Source organism: Chrysochloris asiatica, unplaced genomic scaffold, assembly GCF_000296735.1.
Source record: "Chrysochloris asiatica unplaced genomic scaffold, ChrAsi1.0 scaffold00392, whole genome shotgun sequence".
Lineage (NCBI taxonomy): Eukaryota > Metazoa > Chordata > Mammalia > Afrosoricida > Chrysochloridae > Chrysochloris > Chrysochloris asiatica.
The window spans coordinates 1,201,869-1,222,470 of record NW_006408910.1 but is presented as its reverse complement, the minus strand read 5'-3'; the positions used below and the strand labels follow the sequence as shown (position 1 = coordinate 1,222,470).

The 20,602-nt window shown below is 38.7% G+C and overlaps 1 protein-coding gene across 1 annotated transcript in view; it reads left to right on the top strand.

The window, feature by feature from the left end:
* The first annotated feature begins 6,429 nt into the window (after positions 1 to 6,429).
* Positions 6,430 to 20,602, top strand: part of RNMT (RNA (guanine-7-) methyltransferase) — a 74,233-nt gene continuing 60,060 nt past the window's right edge. Inside the window, exons 1-3 of the mRNA XM_006876581.1 lie at positions 6,430 to 6,828; positions 9,114 to 9,246; positions 11,716 to 11,838. Of these exons, the coding sequence (XP_006876643.1) occupies positions 6,430 to 6,828; positions 9,114 to 9,246; positions 11,716 to 11,838 (655 nt within the window). The remainder of the gene's footprint in view (positions 6,829 to 9,113; positions 9,247 to 11,715; positions 11,839 to 20,602) is intronic.

Genomic DNA, 20,602 nt, shown 5'->3' with positions numbered 1-20,602 from the left:
GGTCATAACCGACTCGACGGTACTTAACAACAACAACAACAAATGGATCTACATTTTAAAAACAAGTCTTCTTTCAAAATATGATCTTACGCTCTACAACAGAAACCACACTTCTCATAAATCACACTTGAAAATTATACTTCTGAGCAGAGTGTTCTCAGTGGGAGCTAATGGCTGATAAAAGGGGAGTATCTGTAGACTCTGGTGCTCACCTTTAATCTGACCAGGAAACTCCCATGTAAAGACTTCACTTTCTCCTACTTTGTCAAGAAATTCCATACCAGAAGGGCAGTTTGGGTTAATTGGTGAGCAATGTGCACAACAACCAAAATTCTAAAAAACTAACTAAAAAAATCTAACAATCCCAACAAGACTTTTTTTAAAAAACAAAAACCTTTCTTGGAGATCTGGTCATTAAGTGAGTACCTACTATATGTTCAAAGTTTAAGACAGTGGGATAAGCCACTTCACAAAACAATGATCCTGCCTTAGTAGTGCTCACATTTCAGCAGATCTAATATTTATCCTTCCCCAGTTATTTTCTCTGAACATAATAATCTAAGCATTGCTGTCGCTGTCAAGAAATACCAAAATGAATTCTGAAAAGTTACTCTGCCAGTCGACTGCCAGTTCTTGGTTAACCTCTGAAAGGTTCCAGATCAGTATTACCACAGAGATCAGCCTCTGGAGCCAGACTTCCTGGTTGATGTCCTAGCTCTACCATTAACTAGCTGCATGACCTTGGTCAAGTTACTTTAATGCTCATCTGTAAAACAAAAATATCCATAACTACCTCACTGAATTACTTGACACAGGGTGGTGTGCTGTGGAGTCGGTTCATAATGACCCTGCATAGGGTTTCCAACCCTGTAAATCTTTAAGGCAGCAGAAAGCCTATTTTCTCCTGCTGAACCACTGGTAATTTTGAACCGCTGACCTTGAGGTTAGCAGCTCGACTCGTAACCACTATGCTACCAGAGCTCCTTACTATGCTACCAGAGCTCCTTACTTGACATATGTTGTTGGCAAGTGCCGTTGAGTCGATTCCGACCCATAGTGACCCTGTATAGGGTTTCCAAGGAGCAGCTGGTGAGCTTGAACCACCGACCTTGCAGTTCAAAAGGCTTTGCAGTCTGGTGCATTAACCCACAGCGCCACACTAGGACTCCATATAGAAGGGACCAAAGCACTAGTTGTTGCTATTATTATCATACCCAGAAAGTCAACAGAGTGAAAATAATATCAATGAAAACTTTAAATATTTTTATGTAGATATTTTATTTTAGATTAAATCTCCCCTTTTAATCATTCATTAGTACTACCTTCAAGAGCTATTCCTTTTTATTAAATTGTATTACTTTCAGCTAAGTTTTATAAAAACTACAAAACTAGATGTATATATTGTTGGTATTGCAAAGTACCTGGGCAAGTTGGTTCAGGCTCACAGCAACCCTGTATACAGAGGGTCTCTGAGGCTGTAAATCTTTGCTGGAGTTGTTGTTATGTGCCATCGAGTCGGTTCCGACCCATAGCGACCCTGTATAGGGTTTCCGAGGGTGTAAATCTTTACAGGAGTAGAAAGCCTCATCTTTCTCCCGCGGAGCAGCTGGTAGTTTCAAACCACTGACCTTAAGGTTCGCAGCCCGATTCGTAACCACTACCCTACCAGAGTAGAAAGCCTCATCTTTCTCCCGCGGAGCAGCTGGTAGTTTCAAACCACTGACCTTAAGGTTCGCAGCCCGATTCGTAACCACTACCCTACCAGAGTAGAAAGCCTCATCTTTTTCCTAAGGAGTGATTGATGGGCTCAATTGCCAACCTTGTAGTTCACAGTCTAGTGCTTATCCTACAGAACCACAGTGCTCTCAACGTCTAGATAGATATCCCATTTAATGTATCAATTCATCTCAGAGTTTCATAAGCACAGAAAAATACCTTTCAAGTCAAAATTTGATTAATTTTGCCTAAAATTAACTAATACCATCAGAATTAGCAAATATGGTGTAGTACTGTAGGATCAGCAGTCCTCAAAAATCCTAGATAGTTGCTATAGGTCCAAACGGACACGATGGCATATAAGAATACCATTTTCAAAAGTTGTTCATTAACTGAAGTTAACTTTGTTTCTGCATATAGTAAAATAAAAACCACATGCAGTCATTTGAAATTGATGGCTTGTTCACCTGTTAAAAATAGTTTTCATTCTTGGTTCAAAGTTTGAGCTTTATGTCCACAATTTACTGACACAGATGAATATATGTCTACAATTTATAAAGACTACGGGCCCTGGTGTGGCACTCTAGCATAAGCACTGGACTACTAAACGTAAAGTCAGCAGTTCAAACCTATTAGTCATTCTTGGAAAAACTAGAGGGTCACTATGAGTTCGAACTGATCCGATGGTACACAACAACAAAAGCGACATTGGAAAATAGATGCTGCAAATCTTGCCTTCCCTAATGCAAAGACAGTCGTTAATACAGACATACAGGGAGCCCTGGTGGCACAATGGTTAAGCCCTTGACTGCTAGAAAGGCAATTCAGTAACTCCACACTACAAGGTCTGAGTCCAAACTGACTTGAAGGCACTTTAACAAGAAAGAGTTAGAAAGGACTCAATGGCCATGGATTTTTTTTTTTTTTTTAAACTGATAAAAAGTACAGCTAGCGTCACATGTTCAAATCGATTATTAACGGGATCATTTCTTATTAAAATTAGTCAAAATGGATTGCAAATCTGATTAGTTTTACATTCTTAAAGTGGGATGGTGCTGATATACAACATTAATATATACACACACAACAATCTGCCTTAATCCACAGGGACTTTTTTTTTCTTCACGTTAATCTTGGGCTGAAAGTCCAACTATGGATCTTTGAGTTTTAATACAGAAGGTGCCCTTGACTCTTCAGTGGAAATCTGAGGGGATGGACAACGTGTGTTGCACTTCCGCAACCAACCCATACGACAGCCTAAGCAGCACAGCAAAGCCTAAATAGAGCTCTTAGACGCTTCAGAAGAAACAACCTGCCCCTTCCTCCGGAGTCCGTCATGATAACGTCCTCCCTCGAAAGAGGGCGTCCCAAATACCGCAGCAGAGTTGACCTGCCAGTCCCTAAGGGGAAGCCGTTTCTCCTTCCTCAGCTGGGAGGAGGGGAGGAATAGAGGGCGAAGGGTTACAAGGCAGGAGGTTGAGAAACAAGCACAAAAACAGCATTACTAGGGTCGCGGCCCCGCGAGGAAAGACAGAGATCCTTCACAGCTGCGGGTTCCCTGGGTTGATGCGCAGCCGGCAGTTGGTTACGCTTTCTCCCGCCTCTGCTTCCCTGCCTCCCGCTGTCCCAAAGGTCGGGGCCCAAGCTACCTTCACTGACTGCGCCGCCGCCGCCGCAGACTAGGCAACAGCCACTTGTATGCTGCAAGGGTGTCACTCCTCAGAGAAGACCTTTCCGCCTCCGAGCCAAGACCTGGCTAGCTGGGTCAGTTGCAAAGCCCGAAGGCGCAGAAGGTGGGTAACCCTCCACCACTCCGTTCGCAGCCGCCCGCCCCCCAACAAGCGCGTGGCACGCTGGGCCTCGTAGTCTGGCGCCGAGGCAGTGCGAAGTTCCGTTTTCCGCTCAAGAGCGGTGTCACGTGACCCCTCTTGCACCGGTAATGATGTCACAAAGCCTCAGAAGTAGTGTTCGCAGTTTCGGTAAACAGAATTGTGGATTCTAGTTCTGGTGAGTGTGGCTGTAGTTTCGGCCCTGTGCTTTCTCTTTGCTTTTGTCTTTAACCCTTCTTTCTAATTGAGATAGAAAGACTCTCGACTCCTGACCTGGGCTTGCTTCGCGTTGGCCCTATGCCTTGCGTACCTGTCTCGTGGGGTTTACTGTGCCGTCAGCCCAAAGCAAAATGGGCGCAGTTGAGACTCAAGTCTGAAGGAGCATCCAGTGCCGCACTTTCCTTCCATTCCTATTGGACACTATTTGAAAGAGACTTACAGTCATTAAACTGGTGTGGCACTGTGGGATTCGCTGTGGACCCCAAGGTCGGTTTGAACCGCAAAGTTGGCAGTTCAAACTCACCAGTTCCTCCTCGGAAACCCTATATAAGGTCACTATGAGTTGGAACCGACTCGACGGCACTTAACAACACCCAAATGAGTGCCCTGTTGTGGCGCTGTAGAATAAGCATTGGGCTACTTACCATAAGGTCAGCGGTTCAAACCCACCAGCTGCTCCTTGGAAGCCCTGAACAGGGGTCGTTACGAGTGAGAACCAACTGTATGGCACTTAGCAACAACAACAATGTAAATACAATTCACACTTGTTTCAATACTAGTTTTTGGCAATAAGTATAAATTTAGCTAAAGAAGATAGATGGCTTTATTTGAATTAAAAAACCCTGGTGGCACAGTGGTTAAACGTTCAGCTGCTAAGGGAAATACCAGTGGTTGCAACCCACAAGCTTTTGCAGGATAAATATAAGGCAGTCCGCGGTCAACCTTAGGAGCCCTAAGGAGTTCTACCCTTCTGTATTGGTTTCCATTATTTGAATTTAAAACCAGTTTCAAAACTGTATTTTTATTTGGAGTCAAATAGCTTAACAAGAAGTGATAGGACTTTGGTAATTTGATGGTGAATTGTGCTGGGTATTTTTTTAAGTGCCTTGGAATCGCTCCAAATCATAGTATCCCTGTATGGGGTTTCGGAAGAGAGATTGGTGGGTTTGAACCATCGACCTTCCGGTTAACAATCCAGTGCTTATTCTATAGTACCACACCAGGACTTTGTACTTGTTGTTAAGTGCCATCGAGTCAGTTCCGACCCACGGTGACCCTGTATAAGGTTTCCAAGGAGCGACTGGTGATCTTGAACCACTGACATTGTGGTTCAAATGACTTTGCAGTTCAGCGCATTCACCCACAGGCCACACCAGGAGTGTTGTTGTTGGTGGTGGTGGTGGTGATGTGCCGTGGAGTCGATTCGGACTCATAGCCACCCTGTACAGGGTTTCTGAGGCTGTAAATCTTTGTGTGAGCAGAAAGCCTCATCTAGGAGTAGATAATCATTTTAAGGTGTTAAAAGGGGTTGAGTCGGTTCAGACTGACCTTGCGGTCCTGTGCATTCCCACAGTGCCACACCAGGACTCTGTACTAGGTAGTTGTTGTTGTTAAGTACCGTGGAGTCAGTTCCGACTCATAGTGACCCTGCACAGGGTTCTGAGGCTGAAAATATTTACGGGAGCAGAAAGCCTCATCTTTCTCCCATGGAAAAGCTGGTAGTTTCGAACTGCCGACCTTGAGGTTAGCAGCCGGATTCATAGTAACCACTATGGAACTAGATAATAATTTTAAATAGTTCTGTAAAATTCTTTTTGGGGTGTTTTTTGTTTTTACTCAATGATTCAATTCTTCCTGTTTTGGCACTTGGTTATTTTGCTACAGATGGTTGTTGTTGAGTGCTGTCAAGTCGATTCTGACTCATAGCAACTCTATATAGGGTTTCTAAGGAGATGCTGGTGAATTTGAACTGCCAACATTGCAGTCCAGTACATTATCCCACAGCACCACACCGGAATGGGTTTTTGTTAGTTACCATTGACTTTTGGTGGCCCATGTGTATCAGAGTAGAGTAGTGTGCCATTTGATTGTCAAGGTTGTGATATTTCAAAAACAGATCTCCAAGCCTGTCTTATAAAATGCCTCTGGTTGAGTTTGAACTGCCAGCCTTTTTGGCTAGTGTTTGAGCATATTAACATTTGCTCTTCTCAGTTACCTTTGAAACCCTTCCCTAACTCAGGTTGTAGTAACTTAGTTTTCCTTATTCCCTTGTTGTTGTTGTTAAGTGCCACAGGATTGGCTCCAACTCTTAGCAATCCTGTGTTAGAATTAGTATTATCATTCACAAATTCATATTAAACATTTTTCAGTGTTATTACCACTATTGTTGTTAAGTGTCTTCAAGTTGATTCCGACCCATAGCAACCCTGTATAGGAGTCCTGGTGTGGCTCTGTGGGTTAATGTGCCAGACTGCAAAGCCGTGTGAACTACAAGGTCGGTGGTTCAAGCTCAACAGTCGCTCTTTGGAAACTCTATTCAGTCAGGGTCTCTGTGGGTCGGAACCAGCTCGACGGCACTCAACAACAACATAGGGTTTGCAGTCTGGCGCAGGCTATTTGAACTGCAAGGTCAGCGGATCAAGCTCACCAGCTGCTCCTTGGAAACCCTATACAGGGTTGCTGTGGGTCGAAACCTACGGCACTTAACAACACCACCATTGCCACTATGGGACTTTGTAAAACTCTTATTTGATCAATGAAATTAAGTGACGAGTGTCTAGTTAAATTGTTTTAAAGCCTCAGCTTTATTGTTTAAAAACAGTATCAATTTTTTACCATTCTAGTGTTGATTTGTGAAATTTTACCATCAACTCAAGTAATCAAAATGGAAAATTCTGCAAAAACAGAGGACTATGAAAACACAAACACATTAGTAAATTCTGAAATAGAGTCTTCATTTTGTATTAATGAAAACACAACAGCTTCTGAGACTGGGATTTCTGAAAAGATTCCTACCTGTGATCCAGTAGTCACACCAAGAAAGAGAAAAATGGGATTTGAAGATGACCTTACAGAGGAAGATTCCAGTTGTTGGGTAGACAGTTCACTCAAAAAAAGAACACTTAATGCTGAAGTTGTTCTAGAGAAAAGTACTAGAGATGATGGTAACATTTCAAAGAAAAGAATAGAAGCGGATGATGTTCCAACAAATCAGTCTTCCACTGGAGATAGTGCTCCGCTGAAGAGAAAAATAGAACTTGAGGATGTTTCTGGAAAACAAAAAGTAGGTTGAATGTATTTTCTTTTGTAATATGCCAAGTTGAAATGTGGGGCACTTCTGGAGTAATACTATCTTTTGGTTTTTGTTTTTTAACGTAATCTTAATAACTTAATGTTCTATTTTAAAAAGGATGTGGTCTTAAGACAGGTTTTTAACTCATAATTGTTTGTATTAAGGGGAAACTTACCCTACTAATGAGTTAATTTTGTTTTATTTCAGAATGCTTGTTTGACTAGAAACTTGAAAGTTAGCTGGCTTTTTCTAATAAAAGACAAACTATAAGGTCCAAATGGTTTACCTTTTTTATTAGATGTTCATCTCTTTCTCTTTTTTGTGTGTGTGAATTAGTAGAAGTCATCACTTAGATAAATTCCAAAATCATACCTAGCTTTACATTCCTGAATGTAATTGCTTAAAGAATTATATCGTGCCTAACTTTGATTAATATAGTGTATATACAGTTTTAAATTGTTGTTGTTAAGTGCAGTTGAGTCGGTTCCCACCCATAGCAATCCTATACAGGGTTTCCGAGGAGTGGCTGGTGAGCTTGAACTGCTGTCCTTGCAGTTCAAACTGACTTTGTAGTCCAACACATTAATCCACAGTGCCATTAAATAAGTGGATGCAAAAGATATTTAGGAGAGTTGTTCTAGAGAAGGGGATAGATTTACACCTGGGAATACCATGTTGTGAAAGTAATCTGAGGCAGAATCTGTAATTGGAGAGAAAAAGTACTCTGATGAATGAGTAAAATTTTGTTACTAGCCCTGAAGAGGAAAGTGACAGAAAGGCTACACGTTTATTATTGATAGAGTAAAATTCCTTGTAATAGGGGAACTTATATTGTCATTTTCAAACTTCTGCTGGTTGCAGACCCGTTTTTCAAGTGAAAAAGTCTTTTATTCAAACCTGATATGTGAGATGGGTGAAAGACGAGTGAGTCTCTTTAGTTGAAAAAGAGTCAAGAAAGGGAGCTGAAACTTTTCCTGCCATAGCATTTTTACTGAATATCTAGGGCCTTGGGGTTAACAGCTTGAAATAATAACAGAGTTAATCTTGAACATTGTCTGTTGAGTTCTAATTCCTTTACATATAGTATCTCATTTAATCCCTGCAACAATTTTATAATAAAATGAAAATATTGCTATGATTACATCTACTTTGTTACCTTGTAGGAATTCTATCCATTGATTGTCATTTGTCAAATAAATTAGAACTCTGGAATAGTATTGGTTTTATTAAGATGATAATAATAAAATTATGCACATCAAGAAGAAAATATTCAACCCTGTGAAGTTTCTAAAACTAGGGTTCCCCAGGCTGTGACTCTTTCCAGAAAACAGATTGCCATATCTATCTTCCATGAGGTGACTTACTGATGGGTTTAGACCACCAGCTGTTCAGTTATCAGCAGCATGCTTTAATCACTGAACCACTTTAATAACATTCAACTTCACTCTAATAGTTTAATAGTCATTATATTGAATTAAATACTTGGGTTGCATTTGTTGTTAAGTACAGTCAAGTTGGTTCCTACTCATGGTGACCCTGGGTGGGGTTTCTGAGAAGTTACTGGTGGGTTTCAACCGCTGACTTGTTCTTAGCAGTCTAGTGCTTATCCTACAGGACCATACCAGGACATTTGTGTTGTTTAATGTAACACACATGCTGCAGCAGTATGCCATCGAGTCGGTTCCAGCTTACAGTGACCCTGTATTTCTAAGGCTGTAAATCTTTATGGGAGCAGAAAGCCTCATCTTTCTCCCATGAAGTGACTGGTGGATTTGAACTATTGACCCTGCGATTAGCAGTCCAATGTGTAACCCATTATACTACAAGGAACCCAGTTACATTAAATCAGTAAAATTCTAGGAAAAGATGTTTTTGTTTTCTTTTTTTAACTTGTAAGGGGAAGCAACTGCTGATTATAATTGTCAGGATTTCTTTGGTTAATGGCATTGTTAGTGAATTTTAAGACTTTCTGTAGTGTTTTTTCCCTTATATTGGTCAGATGCTCTTTTAAGCTTATTTTTTAACTCTTGTTGTTGTTATGTGCCGTGGAGTCGGTTCCGACTCATAGCGACCCTGTACAGGGTTTCCGAGGTTGTAAATCTTTATGGGAGCAGAAAGCCTCATCTTTCTTCCGCGGAACAGCTAGTAGTTTCGAACTGCTGACCTTGCGTTTCACAGCCCGATTCGTAACCACTGTGCTACCAGAGCTCCTTATTTATTTATTTATTTTTAACCATATTCTGATTTTTAATTTTGTTCTATGTGCTTATTTTCAGAGCTTGAAAGGACATAGCTCAGCAGTAGCTGCCCATTACAACGAACTTCAGGAAGTTGGTTTGGATAAACGTAGCCAAAGTCGTATTTTTTATCTAAGAAACTTTAATAATTGGATGAAAAGTGTCCTCATTGGTATGATTATTCTTTGATTTTTGTTTTAGATTTATGTTTTTACTTTATCTTATTTTTCAAGCTCCTAGGTCTTTAATCTCTGTGCATTTAATTATCAAACCTTAATTTAATAAAATTGGCACTGAAAGTAGGCGGTTGAGATAAATTCTTTTAATGTTTACTTTTGTTTGGCTGCAAAAACTATTCTTGTTTCTAAGTAACAAGTGCTTCATTGATATAAATAATTGACTAACTGCTTAATAGCATTCCAAAACAACGAAAACAAACCCATGTCATTGTCAAATCTGACTCATAGCGATCTTGTAGGACAAAGTAGAACTGTCCCATAGGGTTTTGAAGGATATGAATATTTCCAGAAAGCAGACTGCCACATCTTTCTTCACTATGTTGTCTGCTGGGTTCAAACCACCAACCTTTTCCATTTTCAGCAGAGTACTTTAACCACTGTGCCATCTAAATATTCCATTTCACTCAAATACTTTTGGAGCAATGGCATAGACACTATATTAGATTAAATATTAAGGTTACATTAAATCAGTAAAATTTCAGGAAAAGATGTTTTTTGTTGTTGTTAAAACCTCTAGGCCATTAAAAGAGTCCCTGAGTGGTGCAAACGATTAATGTGCATGACTTCTGACTTCATGAAAAGTTGAATGCTTGAGTTCATCTAGAAGCTCCTATGAAGAAAGGACCTGTGATCTTCTGAAAAATCAGCCATTCAGAACCTGATAGTGCACAGTTCTACTCTGAAATACGTGGTGTTGCCATGTATTTGAATTTACTCAACAACAACTGGTTTTTCCTGGTTCTATTACTTTTGATGATGTTTTACTAATTTAAAGATAAATTATCAATTTTGAGAAGTGTTATAGTGGGAACCAGGCTCACTATTTTGAGTATATTTTAATATTTTCTATCCCACCTTTGTTTTTAATCTTCATGTTTTATTAGTAAAATATTTATTTGACTTTGCCAGGTGTCAACTAAGGTAAGTTTCTTTTTTAAGGCATTCTCAGCCTTAACTCTTGAAAGTTCTCTTCCAGTTCTTATTTCTTTTCAGCTTTTCTCTTTTTTTTCCCTCCAATGATACATATAAATTATTTTTGGGAATTTGTTATGATATATTATTTATTCATGATTTATTAATTGAGTAAATATTATTTAGCCTGAACATATTTTTCACATTTTATATTTATTATGGCTTATAATCAGGAAAAAAAGGTAGATTTTTTAAAAACAGTAAATCAGAGTTAGCAAAAAATTATCTCTCAACATATTTTTATATCATTTCCTAATCAGCTGTTACACCAACTCTATCCATGATGGCTTTGCTCTCTGTACTTGTCTTTCAGGTCTGTTGCAGTGTGGTGATCTATGTCAGGCTTCTCTGTCTTTTACTCAATCTCTGCCATTCATTTGCTTATTCTCTTTGGTGCTTATGTTGTTGTTTTTAAGTGCCATCGAGTCAGTTCCAGTTTATAGTGATTTTTTATAGGATTTTTAAGGAATGGCCGGTGACTTTGAACTGCTGTCCATGTGGTTAGCAATTCAGTGTTTATTCTATAGCTATTGAATGTGATTAAGATAGCTTGGAAAATAATATTTAATGATTCTCCTCTCATTAGTCTTAATGCATGGAATTAAGGGATTTTATAATTACTGTTACTTTTTTCATTCTTTCAATACTAGTGTTTCTCCTTCCAAGATTTATGGCAGAAAATTAAATATGGAACACATGTGCTGTTGTTTTTAAGGTCTTACAGTCAGTGAAAAGAAGTATGTACAGAATACCCTAGCCATCAAAATAACATATATGTGAAATAGCAATTATTGATAAAGACATGGGGAGCTAATCTAGGATTCAGTATTGTGTCAAGTTTTAGAATTAATCACTAACTAACCACAAGTTATTTCACATGTCTATTATGGGTTGAAACTGACTCGATGGCATTTAACAACAACTAACCACAAGGTCAGTGGTTCAAACCCACCAGCTGCTCCTTGGAAACCTTATACAGGGTTGCTGTAAGTTAGAACTGACGTGACAGCGCTTAATCACAACAATAACAATAATAAATTAAGTACTTAGCTTTAGCTTTAGAGGTATAATAAGTTATCTGCTTTAGCTTTTAGAAAGCTAAAGCTTATCGTGAACATGTATTGGGGCTTAGTTAGAATTTCAAAATGTCTGGTGTTTAATGTTGGCCTGAATTCTGAAAGCAACCTTTAAAAAACTGTCTTAACTTTCTTGAATGCCACACACAGAGTTTAGTGTAATGCTAGAAGAACAAATTAATTTACTGTTAGCTGCATTTTGAAATGTTTACTAAAGTTATTAATTAACTTTATGAATGAAAGTGTAATAGTTTATGTGTTAGGCAGAGGTTAGTAGGTTATTAGAGGTAATGGTTTATAGTTTAGTGAAAGTGAAGAAGAAATCGTTTATTATGACTAATTTCTCTTTTTTAGGAGAATTTTTAGAAAAAGTGCGACAGAAAAAAAAACATATCACTGTTTTGGACCTGGGATGTGGTAAAGGTGGAGATTTGCTCAAGTGGAAAAAGGGAAGAATTAACAAGTTAGTTTGTACTGGTAAGAGATATAAATGGCATGGGACATGGGAAAGAATGATTTGTGTTCAGCTAGGTGAAGGAGTTCATTAATATGACACTTTTGGCAAGTTATCTAAAGGCTATGCAGACGATGGATATTTAAAAAAAATTAGTCTATAAACAATCCTGATAGATTTGCAATATGGGTAAAGAACCTGGGGTAACCCATCTTTTTGAAGAAGCTTATCAAAAATGGTTGAAATTGTGTCTTAAGTACAAAACTGGAAATGCTTCCACTGGTCAAAGATTGAACATGAGTATGAGCATCAAAAGGAACAATGATGATAATGGATTGACACATCAAATAAAGGAATAAAACTTCATTGCTCACTGTTGTTTATAGTTATTCACAACAGGAGGAATGATTGAAAATCACTATTTTCTAGCACTTAAGGAGATAATATGTATTGTCAACACATAAAAGAATGCTAAAACCATTAGAGGAAAGATTGATAGCAATTTGCTAATTCAGTGAAACATTAGCCTTCACACTGAGTGTGGGAACACCAGGTATCATGTTTTTTTCTGATATGATCAGTAATAGAAAGTACCGTGCACCACCTGTCAGAAAATGCGAGCAGTTTTGAAACTTTTTGGTTTTAAGGTCCCTATTCACTCTTAAACATGATTAAGGACCTCAAAGTGCTTTTATGTATATGGGTCACATCTGTTGATATTTACCATAACAGAAATTTAAAAATAATTTTTGGGATAAGTTCTGGACTGCTAGCCACGAGGTTGGCAGTCTATATCCAACAGAAGCTCTTCAGAAACCCTATACAGTGTCACTGTGAGGCGGAACTGATTTGACAGCATTTAATAATGATAGCTGTTCTGCAGGAGAAAGATGAGGCTTTTTGTTCCTGGAAAGATTTACAGCCTCGGAAACCCTGTACAGGGTCACTGTGTGTCGAAACCTACTCCACAGCACACCACTACCACCACCACCAATAACAATAGCAAAAAATACTAACCCTGAAATACATAAAGCAAACATTAGCAGAATTGAAAAGAAAAATGAAAAGCTCCATAATAATAGTTGGGAACTTTGACAAACCACTTTCAATGGACAGAACAACGAGAAACCCAGTAAAGATAGAGAAGAGCTCAGTAGCATAATGAACCAGCTTGACTTCAGATATATTTATGAGGGGGCTTCAAAAAGTATGGAAAAATGGAATGAAAAAATGATGTATAATTTTCCAGTCAACAAAAATGCAATATACATTCTTTTTTAGTGCACATGGATCATTCTCCATAACAGACCATATGTGAGGCCACTAAACAACTTTAGTAACATTTTAAAGCACTGTAGTAATTGAAAGCCGCTTCTAGAATCACATGCTAAAAAATTCGAAAGCAAACTCAGAGCAAGAGGGAAATATAGAAACTGAATAACACCCTGCTTGAAAACTGCTGGATAATAGAAAAAATAAAATATGAAATTTCTAGAAGCAAATGAGAATGAAAACACAACATACAAAACCTTTGATACATAGAAAAAGCATTGTGGTGTGGTGGTGATGGTTATGTGCAGTGGAGTCAAAAGAGAAAAGAAGCAAATAGTATGAATAAGAAATGAATGATGCCACAGCAGAGCCAATCAAAAATTAAAAAATAGCAGTACTATGAGTCAGACTGAACTCAACGGCACTTACCACCATGAAAAATTGTGCTCCAAAAAATTTGAAAACCTAGAAGAAATGGACAAATATTCTGAGAACTCAACAACCTATCTAAACTAGCACATACTGAGGTAGAAAATTTGAACAAGTCATAAAAAATATTCCCAGTATAAAATAGTCCTGGCCCAGACAGTTTCACTGCAAATTCTAAGAACCATTCAGAAGAAAGGTGACACCAGTTGTATACAAACTTTCCAGACATAGAAAATTGTAGAATGCTTTCAAATTTGAAGTGTATCTGAAACTGAAGGCAGCACTGAAAAAATAAAGTTAGAGACCAATATCCCTCATAAACATAGTCAAAATTCTCAACAAAATCCTAGTTATAGACTCTACAACACCTTATAAAAAATAATACATCACAACCAATTATGATTCTACCAGGTATGGAAGGATGATTCAGCATTTAGAAAAGCAGTATAATCCACTACATATATAAAGGAAAAGAACCACATGATCATATCAATTGAAGCAGAAAAGGCATTAGGTAAACACCAGTAGTCATTCCTGGTGAAAATTGACAAAATGGAAACAAGGGAAATTCCTCAATGTAATTAAGAGCATATACACAAAATCAACTGCCAACATTATTAATGGAGCAAGAAGGTTTTCTGCTTGCAAACAGAACAAGACAAAAATGCTATCTAGTACCACTTATAGAACTCTATATTGAAGTACTTAGAGCAGTAAGATAAGAAAGGGTACAAAAGTCAACCAGATTTATAAGAAAGAAGTAAAACTTCTGTATTTGTAGGTAATATGATTACATATAGAAAATCCCAGATACTCAAAAAGAAAACTACTTGAACTAATAAAAAAATACAGCCATGTGGCAGACAGAACAAGATTACCATTCAAAAATCAGTTGGATTACTTGACACTGACAGAATTCCAGAAAGCAACACTGTTTATAGTAGCTACCTCTGGTAGGGTAGTAGTTACGAATCTCAGTCAGCAGTTTGAAACTACCAGCTGTTCTGCGGGAGAAAGGTGAGGCTTTTTTCTGTAAATATTTATAGCTTCATAACCCCTATGCAGGGTTGCTATGAGTTGGAACCAACTCCATGGCACATAACAACCAGCAATCCCAAAATTAAAATTTGTTGTTGTTAAGTGCCATCGAATTGTTAAAATTAAAATACTCAGGAATAAATCTAACCAGAGATACAAAAGACTCGTACAAAGAAAACGAAAACTACTACCAGAAACTAAAAGAGACCTGAATGAATGGAAGAACATAACATGCTCATGGTAGGAAGACTTGACATTTTGAAGAAAATGTCAGTACTATCCAAACAATCTGTAGTTATAATGCAGTCCCGACCCAGATTCCATCAAAATTCTTTAAGGAGATTGAAAAAATACTCACTTAAATTTTATATGGAAAGGATAGAGGTCCTGAGTAAGCAAGGTACTATTGATGAAGAAAAAATAGGAGGTCTCATTTTGTGATTTCAAAACCTATGGTGGTTGTATGACACTGAATCAGTTCCGATTCATAGCGACCCGGTAAATCTTTATGGGTACAGAAACCCTCATGTTTCTCCCACAGAATAACTTAGATTCAAACTGCTGACCTTGAGGGTAGCAGCCCAGCTCATAATCCACTACACTACCAGGGCGCCTTAAACCCATATGGCTATGATAATCAAAACAGACTGGTACTAGTACAACAGGCACAGAACAATGGAATAGAATTGAGAACCAAGAAATCAATCCACTCATTAACTTTGACAGAGCTGAAATCCATGAAGTGGTAAAAGGCATTCTCTAATAAATGGTACTGACAGACCTAGATGTTCATTTGCATAAAAATGAAACATTCATATCTCACACTCACTACAAACGCTAATTCAAGAATCCTGGTGTGGCATTGAGATAAAGCACTGGACTGCAAGGTAGGTTTGAATCACAAGGTCCGCAGTTCAAACTCACCAGCTGCTCCTTGGAAATCCTATACAGAGTCTCTATGAGTTGGAATTGACTCAACAGCTCTTAAATTTTTCAAGATGGCTCAGTGATCTAACCATAAAACCTGAAATTATAAATATCAGACAGAATAACAGTAAATTTAGGAGTCCCAATTAATGGCATAAATAGACTATCAGATAAAAAATGAAAAGTTAACAGTCAGCAGAAAATAAACTAAAAATTTAATACCTATGTGTGTCAAAAGACTGCTCCAGAAAAAATAAAAAGAGAACCTAGAAATTGGGGAAGAATATTTGGCAACAATATATCTGACAAGGGACTAGTCTTTAACACAGGAAACTTCAACAACAAAAAGATAATGTATAGTGAAACCTGTACATACCATGGTTGTGTGTATAGTTCCTACTGCCCAGTCATACCTGTTCATCTCTAAAGTTTGCCTGTGTACCAAGGGGCTTCAAAAAGTGTGGGGGGAAATTCCATTATCTTCTAATTCCATTTTTCAATGAGTTTTTGCAGCCCTCTTGTATTTGTAGGTTAATTTTATTACTGATAATGCAGGTAAATGCTTTTACACACAATCCTGCATTACAAGTATTAGTGCGCTTTGTGGAGTCTTGATGTGGTGCTATAGGATAAAGCATTAGACCACAAAGTTGATTTCAGTCTCAAGGTAAGTGGTTCAAACCCACCAACTGTTCGTTGGAAACTCTATACAGGGTTGCTGTGAGTCGCAACTGATTCAACAGCACTTAATTACAACAACAACCTTGTAGTCATTGCTACAGTGCTGGCAGTTTTATTCAATGTTGCTTTTGCACCATACATTCAAATCTCAATGCATGAAAAATAGCAAATAATGTATTTTTATGAAAATAGTTTTTACTTTGGGGACCCCGTGAAAGGGTCTCAAATCTCCAAAACTCCACAGGTAACAAACACTTTTAGAATCACTAGCTTAAATCACTTGTCTGTCAGTTTGCTATATGGTGGTGATTTCTGTGAAGTTATGCCATCAGTATTTTAAATACCAGCATGGTCACCCATTTGGAAGTAGAACTTCCAGATTAAGGCAGACTAGGAAGTTGGAGAAGGAGCTCTGATAGCATAGTGGTTATGAATTGGACTGTGAACCGCAGTCTGAGAAATCAGAATTTAATCTTACTGACTTTCCTTTGTAGGTAAACATTTCCTTTTTTCCTTAGCTGCTTTCAGGATTATCTCTTGTCTTTGATTTAGTAGAGTTTGATTTTTCCTTTGGGGTCTGCCCTGCTTGGGTTTCACTCAGCTTCTTGAATGCTTATCTTCTCTTCCTTTACTGTTTGGGAAATATTCTTTCTACAGCTTTTCAACTATCTCTTCCGTGTTTTTCTTTGTCTCTTGGTCTAGAATTCCATTCATCCTCAGGTTTTTTTTCCTCTTCATGTTGTCCCACATGAATCTTAGGTTTTCTTCTGGTTGTTTTTTTTCCAGCCGTTTTTTTTCTAATTTTTCATCTATCTTAGCAGTATTGAGAGATTTATCTTCAAGCTTGCTGATTCTGGCTTCCATGCCTTCAATTCTACTCCTTTGCCCTTTTTAGTGTATTGTCCATTTTTGATATTTTAGTGTTGATCATCTGAACCTCTTTTTGCAGATTTTGTATTATTTCCAATACCATATCTGTTTTGTTTGATTGTTCCTGAAGCACGTTTCTGACCTCTTCCTTGTTTTCTTTGACTTTTCTGTGGAATATTTGATGCACCTCAATATCATTCTCCTATTTTCATTTTCAGACAATTCCAAAACTTCTTCAACCTCCATTGCCATTCTTAGCTCTTCTTTTTGGTTGTATGTTTGAATTACTCTGTCTTGTTTTGGCACATGAGCAGACATTTTCTGCTGCTATTTAGGCATTCTGTTGGTATTGTATTAATTTATATTTTGGTGTATTCTTAAGCACTCTCCAGTTGCCTCCTGGTAGGTGTGATCAGGATATGGGCTACTGTTCACTGCTCTTAACAGTTCAATTTGCAGTGTTTTTAACAGGTGATGGTTGTAGATACTGCTATGGTATATATGAGCTGGTACTGGCTCTTTTACAATTGGTGGGATTTTAGAGGGTGCATTTGTAGCTTCACTGTATGTCTACAGTTGCTGTCTCTTGTCAGGTAAGAAACAAAGAGAAACCTGGGGGGGGGGGGGGATGAAATATATATATATATACTGGGAAACCCAAAAAAGCAAAGTGAAAAAAAAGAAAAGCCATGGGAAAATATGAGTAATTCTTTAGCCCCACTTAAGGGAGTCCTGGTGTGTGCCATGGGTTAATATGCCAGATTGCAAAGCCATTTGAACAGCAAGGTTGGTGGTTCAAGCTCACCAGCTGCTCCTCGGAAACCCTATACAGGGTCACTATGGGTCAGATCCAACTCAACGGGACTTAACAACAAACAACAACAAGGGGGTCCTGGTGTGGTGCTATGGGTAATGTGCTGGAATGCAAAGTCTGTTTAAACCACAATGCCAGTGGTTCTAGCTCACCAGCTGCTCATTTGAAACCCTATACAGGATCACAACCAGCTTGAGGGTACTTAACAACATCACCAATGGACTCTTGCCTTCAAAGCCAATTGAGAAATTTCACCATGTTCTCGCTGTGCCAATGTGATCTAACCCAGGCTTTTTTTTTTTTCACCCTTCAAGTCCCTTTAGCTGTTTCTCCTAGTGAGAACCAGTTCAGGACTGGCCATATAAGCTGGTTTTTTTTTTTTTTTTAAGTTTTTATTGTGAATTATGTGGTAGTTTACATGGGAGAGCTTTAGCTTTACATTCATCCTGTTGTATTTTGTTTCATTGCAATGATTACAATCCCCTTCATGGATCATCAAACAACCAAAAGATACACTCCGTGAGACTGCCCCCAGCCGTACTCTCTCCCTCCCTGAGTCCAGAGTCCCCAGCCACTCCCATCTCTCCACATCATCGTCTCGGCTTCCATCTATGGTATCACTGCTTCCCTGGGTAGGTTTCCACACTCTGCTCTTCTTCCTTGATGGTCCCAGGGACCTCTGCTCCTGGACTGCCAAATCAACCACTCCCCTCCTTTTGTTACAAAACATCTACCTTTACATTTCCAACCCTCACATTCAGTCCTGATAGCAATTATTCACTATTGTACCAAAGAGTCTTATCCCCATCTCTTTTCATCAGCCCCATCCCAACAGATTGGAAACCACTCAGTGGAGATTCTACCTTCCTCTGGGCACTCTGGATCTAGGTTCCCTCTTGAAAGTTTGTAAGCCAGTCACTTCATACCTTTTAGCCCTCCCTCTCCCAGTTTCCATAGTCAATATCTAAGTTACCTATCCCTGTCAATCCTCTGTACCCAGGGGGTGGGAGTGATCCTTGCTGTAAAGATGTGTTCCCTCTTTTGAGCTACTACATCTATAAGCATAGGTCAAGTTCATCAAATTGCAGTAGATTATTCTATTTTTCCTCCTTTTTCTTCTAGTTGAGTTCTGATCATCCATCCATTGAAGTCAGGTCAAGTGAGTACTATCTGCAAGTATTGGTGTTCTTGTGCAACTTCCCTCACGTCTTATCAGCTGGATGCTTCACTCTCCACTCTAGTCCTCTGTGGCTATGTCACTGACTCTGGGTCCAGGATTCCCCAGGTCTTGCCATACTGTTGGCCAACTAGGTCTCTATCCGAGATCACAGGAGTCTATTGAATGTGGTCGGAATTAGCTCGCAGCTTCATTGCTGTTTTACCCTCATTTCCCCTTATCAGTGACCAACATGGTCACCAGTCAGACCACATGCCTGTTCATGTATTCTCCTTGAGTCTTAGTCTCAGAAGGAGGTTTTCTCTGAGGTGACCCAACCACTTGCCTTGATGGCTCTTGGGCAAACAGCTTGATTGTTCTTGTAGTAGTCAATTGGACTGCCATTATTATTTTTGATTTTTCCTGCTTGTCTGTCTTTCAAGAAGTATCTTCTGTTCTTCTAGCCACTCCAGGCTGGTTTGCTTGTTGTTTCAAGTGGAAATTTCCCACATCAGAAGATTCTGGATGGGGTTCAGAATTCCGCCTATGGTTTTATGAAGTGCAAAGTCTACACAGGAAGCCTCCTTCACTGCGCAAGTTCTACCCCATTTTATGTATTCCAATCAGTTATAGGCAGAAGAAGGACTTAACAAGCTTTCTATGGTGATATTTTTGGCTGTTCCTTTCTATCCCCCTCAAGAGTCTGTTTTACAATGGTATGGAAGGGAACGCAAGATTCAAAAGACAGCCAAGCATCTTAATATTATTTCCCCTCTTTTACCCATTAAAACCATGCCTCAATCCCTGTATCCCAGAACCCTGTTGTTCCAGGTTTCTGCGTACATCATTATTTACCTCTGTACCACTTAGCCCACGCAGACTTCCTAACTGTTCTCCTGTCTGCCTTGTTCTTCCATTCCCCTCTCCCTTCTTTTGTATTGCACCCCCCATTCCCTACTCTGTGCTCCATCTCCTCCCTCTCCTTATCCCATCCAGTATATCCCAGTAACCAGCAAAGAATTTTTTCCCCCTCTTCTAGAGTGGGTTCTTTTTCTTAAGCTTTTACAATAATGGTCCTATTCACTATTTCTCCTTTTGTGACTGACTAATTTCACTTAGCATAATGTTCTCAAGGTTCATCCATGTTATATGGTGTCTTGCAGCTTCCTTGTTATTCTTCAAGGTAGCATAATATTCCATTGTGTGTATGTACCACAGTTTGTTTATCCATTTTTCTGTTGAATGACACTTAGGCTGTCTCCATATTTTGTTATTGTAAATAGTGCTCCTATGAACATTGATATGCATATATTTCTTGTGGGTAAATAGCAAGTAGAGCAAGTGCTGGATCATAAGGTATTTCTATTTCCAACTTTCTGAGGAAGCACCATGTTGCTTTGCAGAGTGGATGGACCATTTTGCAATCCCACCAGTAATGTAGGAAGGTCCCAGTCTCTCCATATCCTCACCAGTATTTATTGTTCTCTACTTTTTTGATCTTTGTTATTATTGCTGATTTGAGATTATATCTCAGTGTTGTTTTGATTTGCATCTCTCTAATACTATTATTCAAATTTATACACCAACCACTAAAACCAGT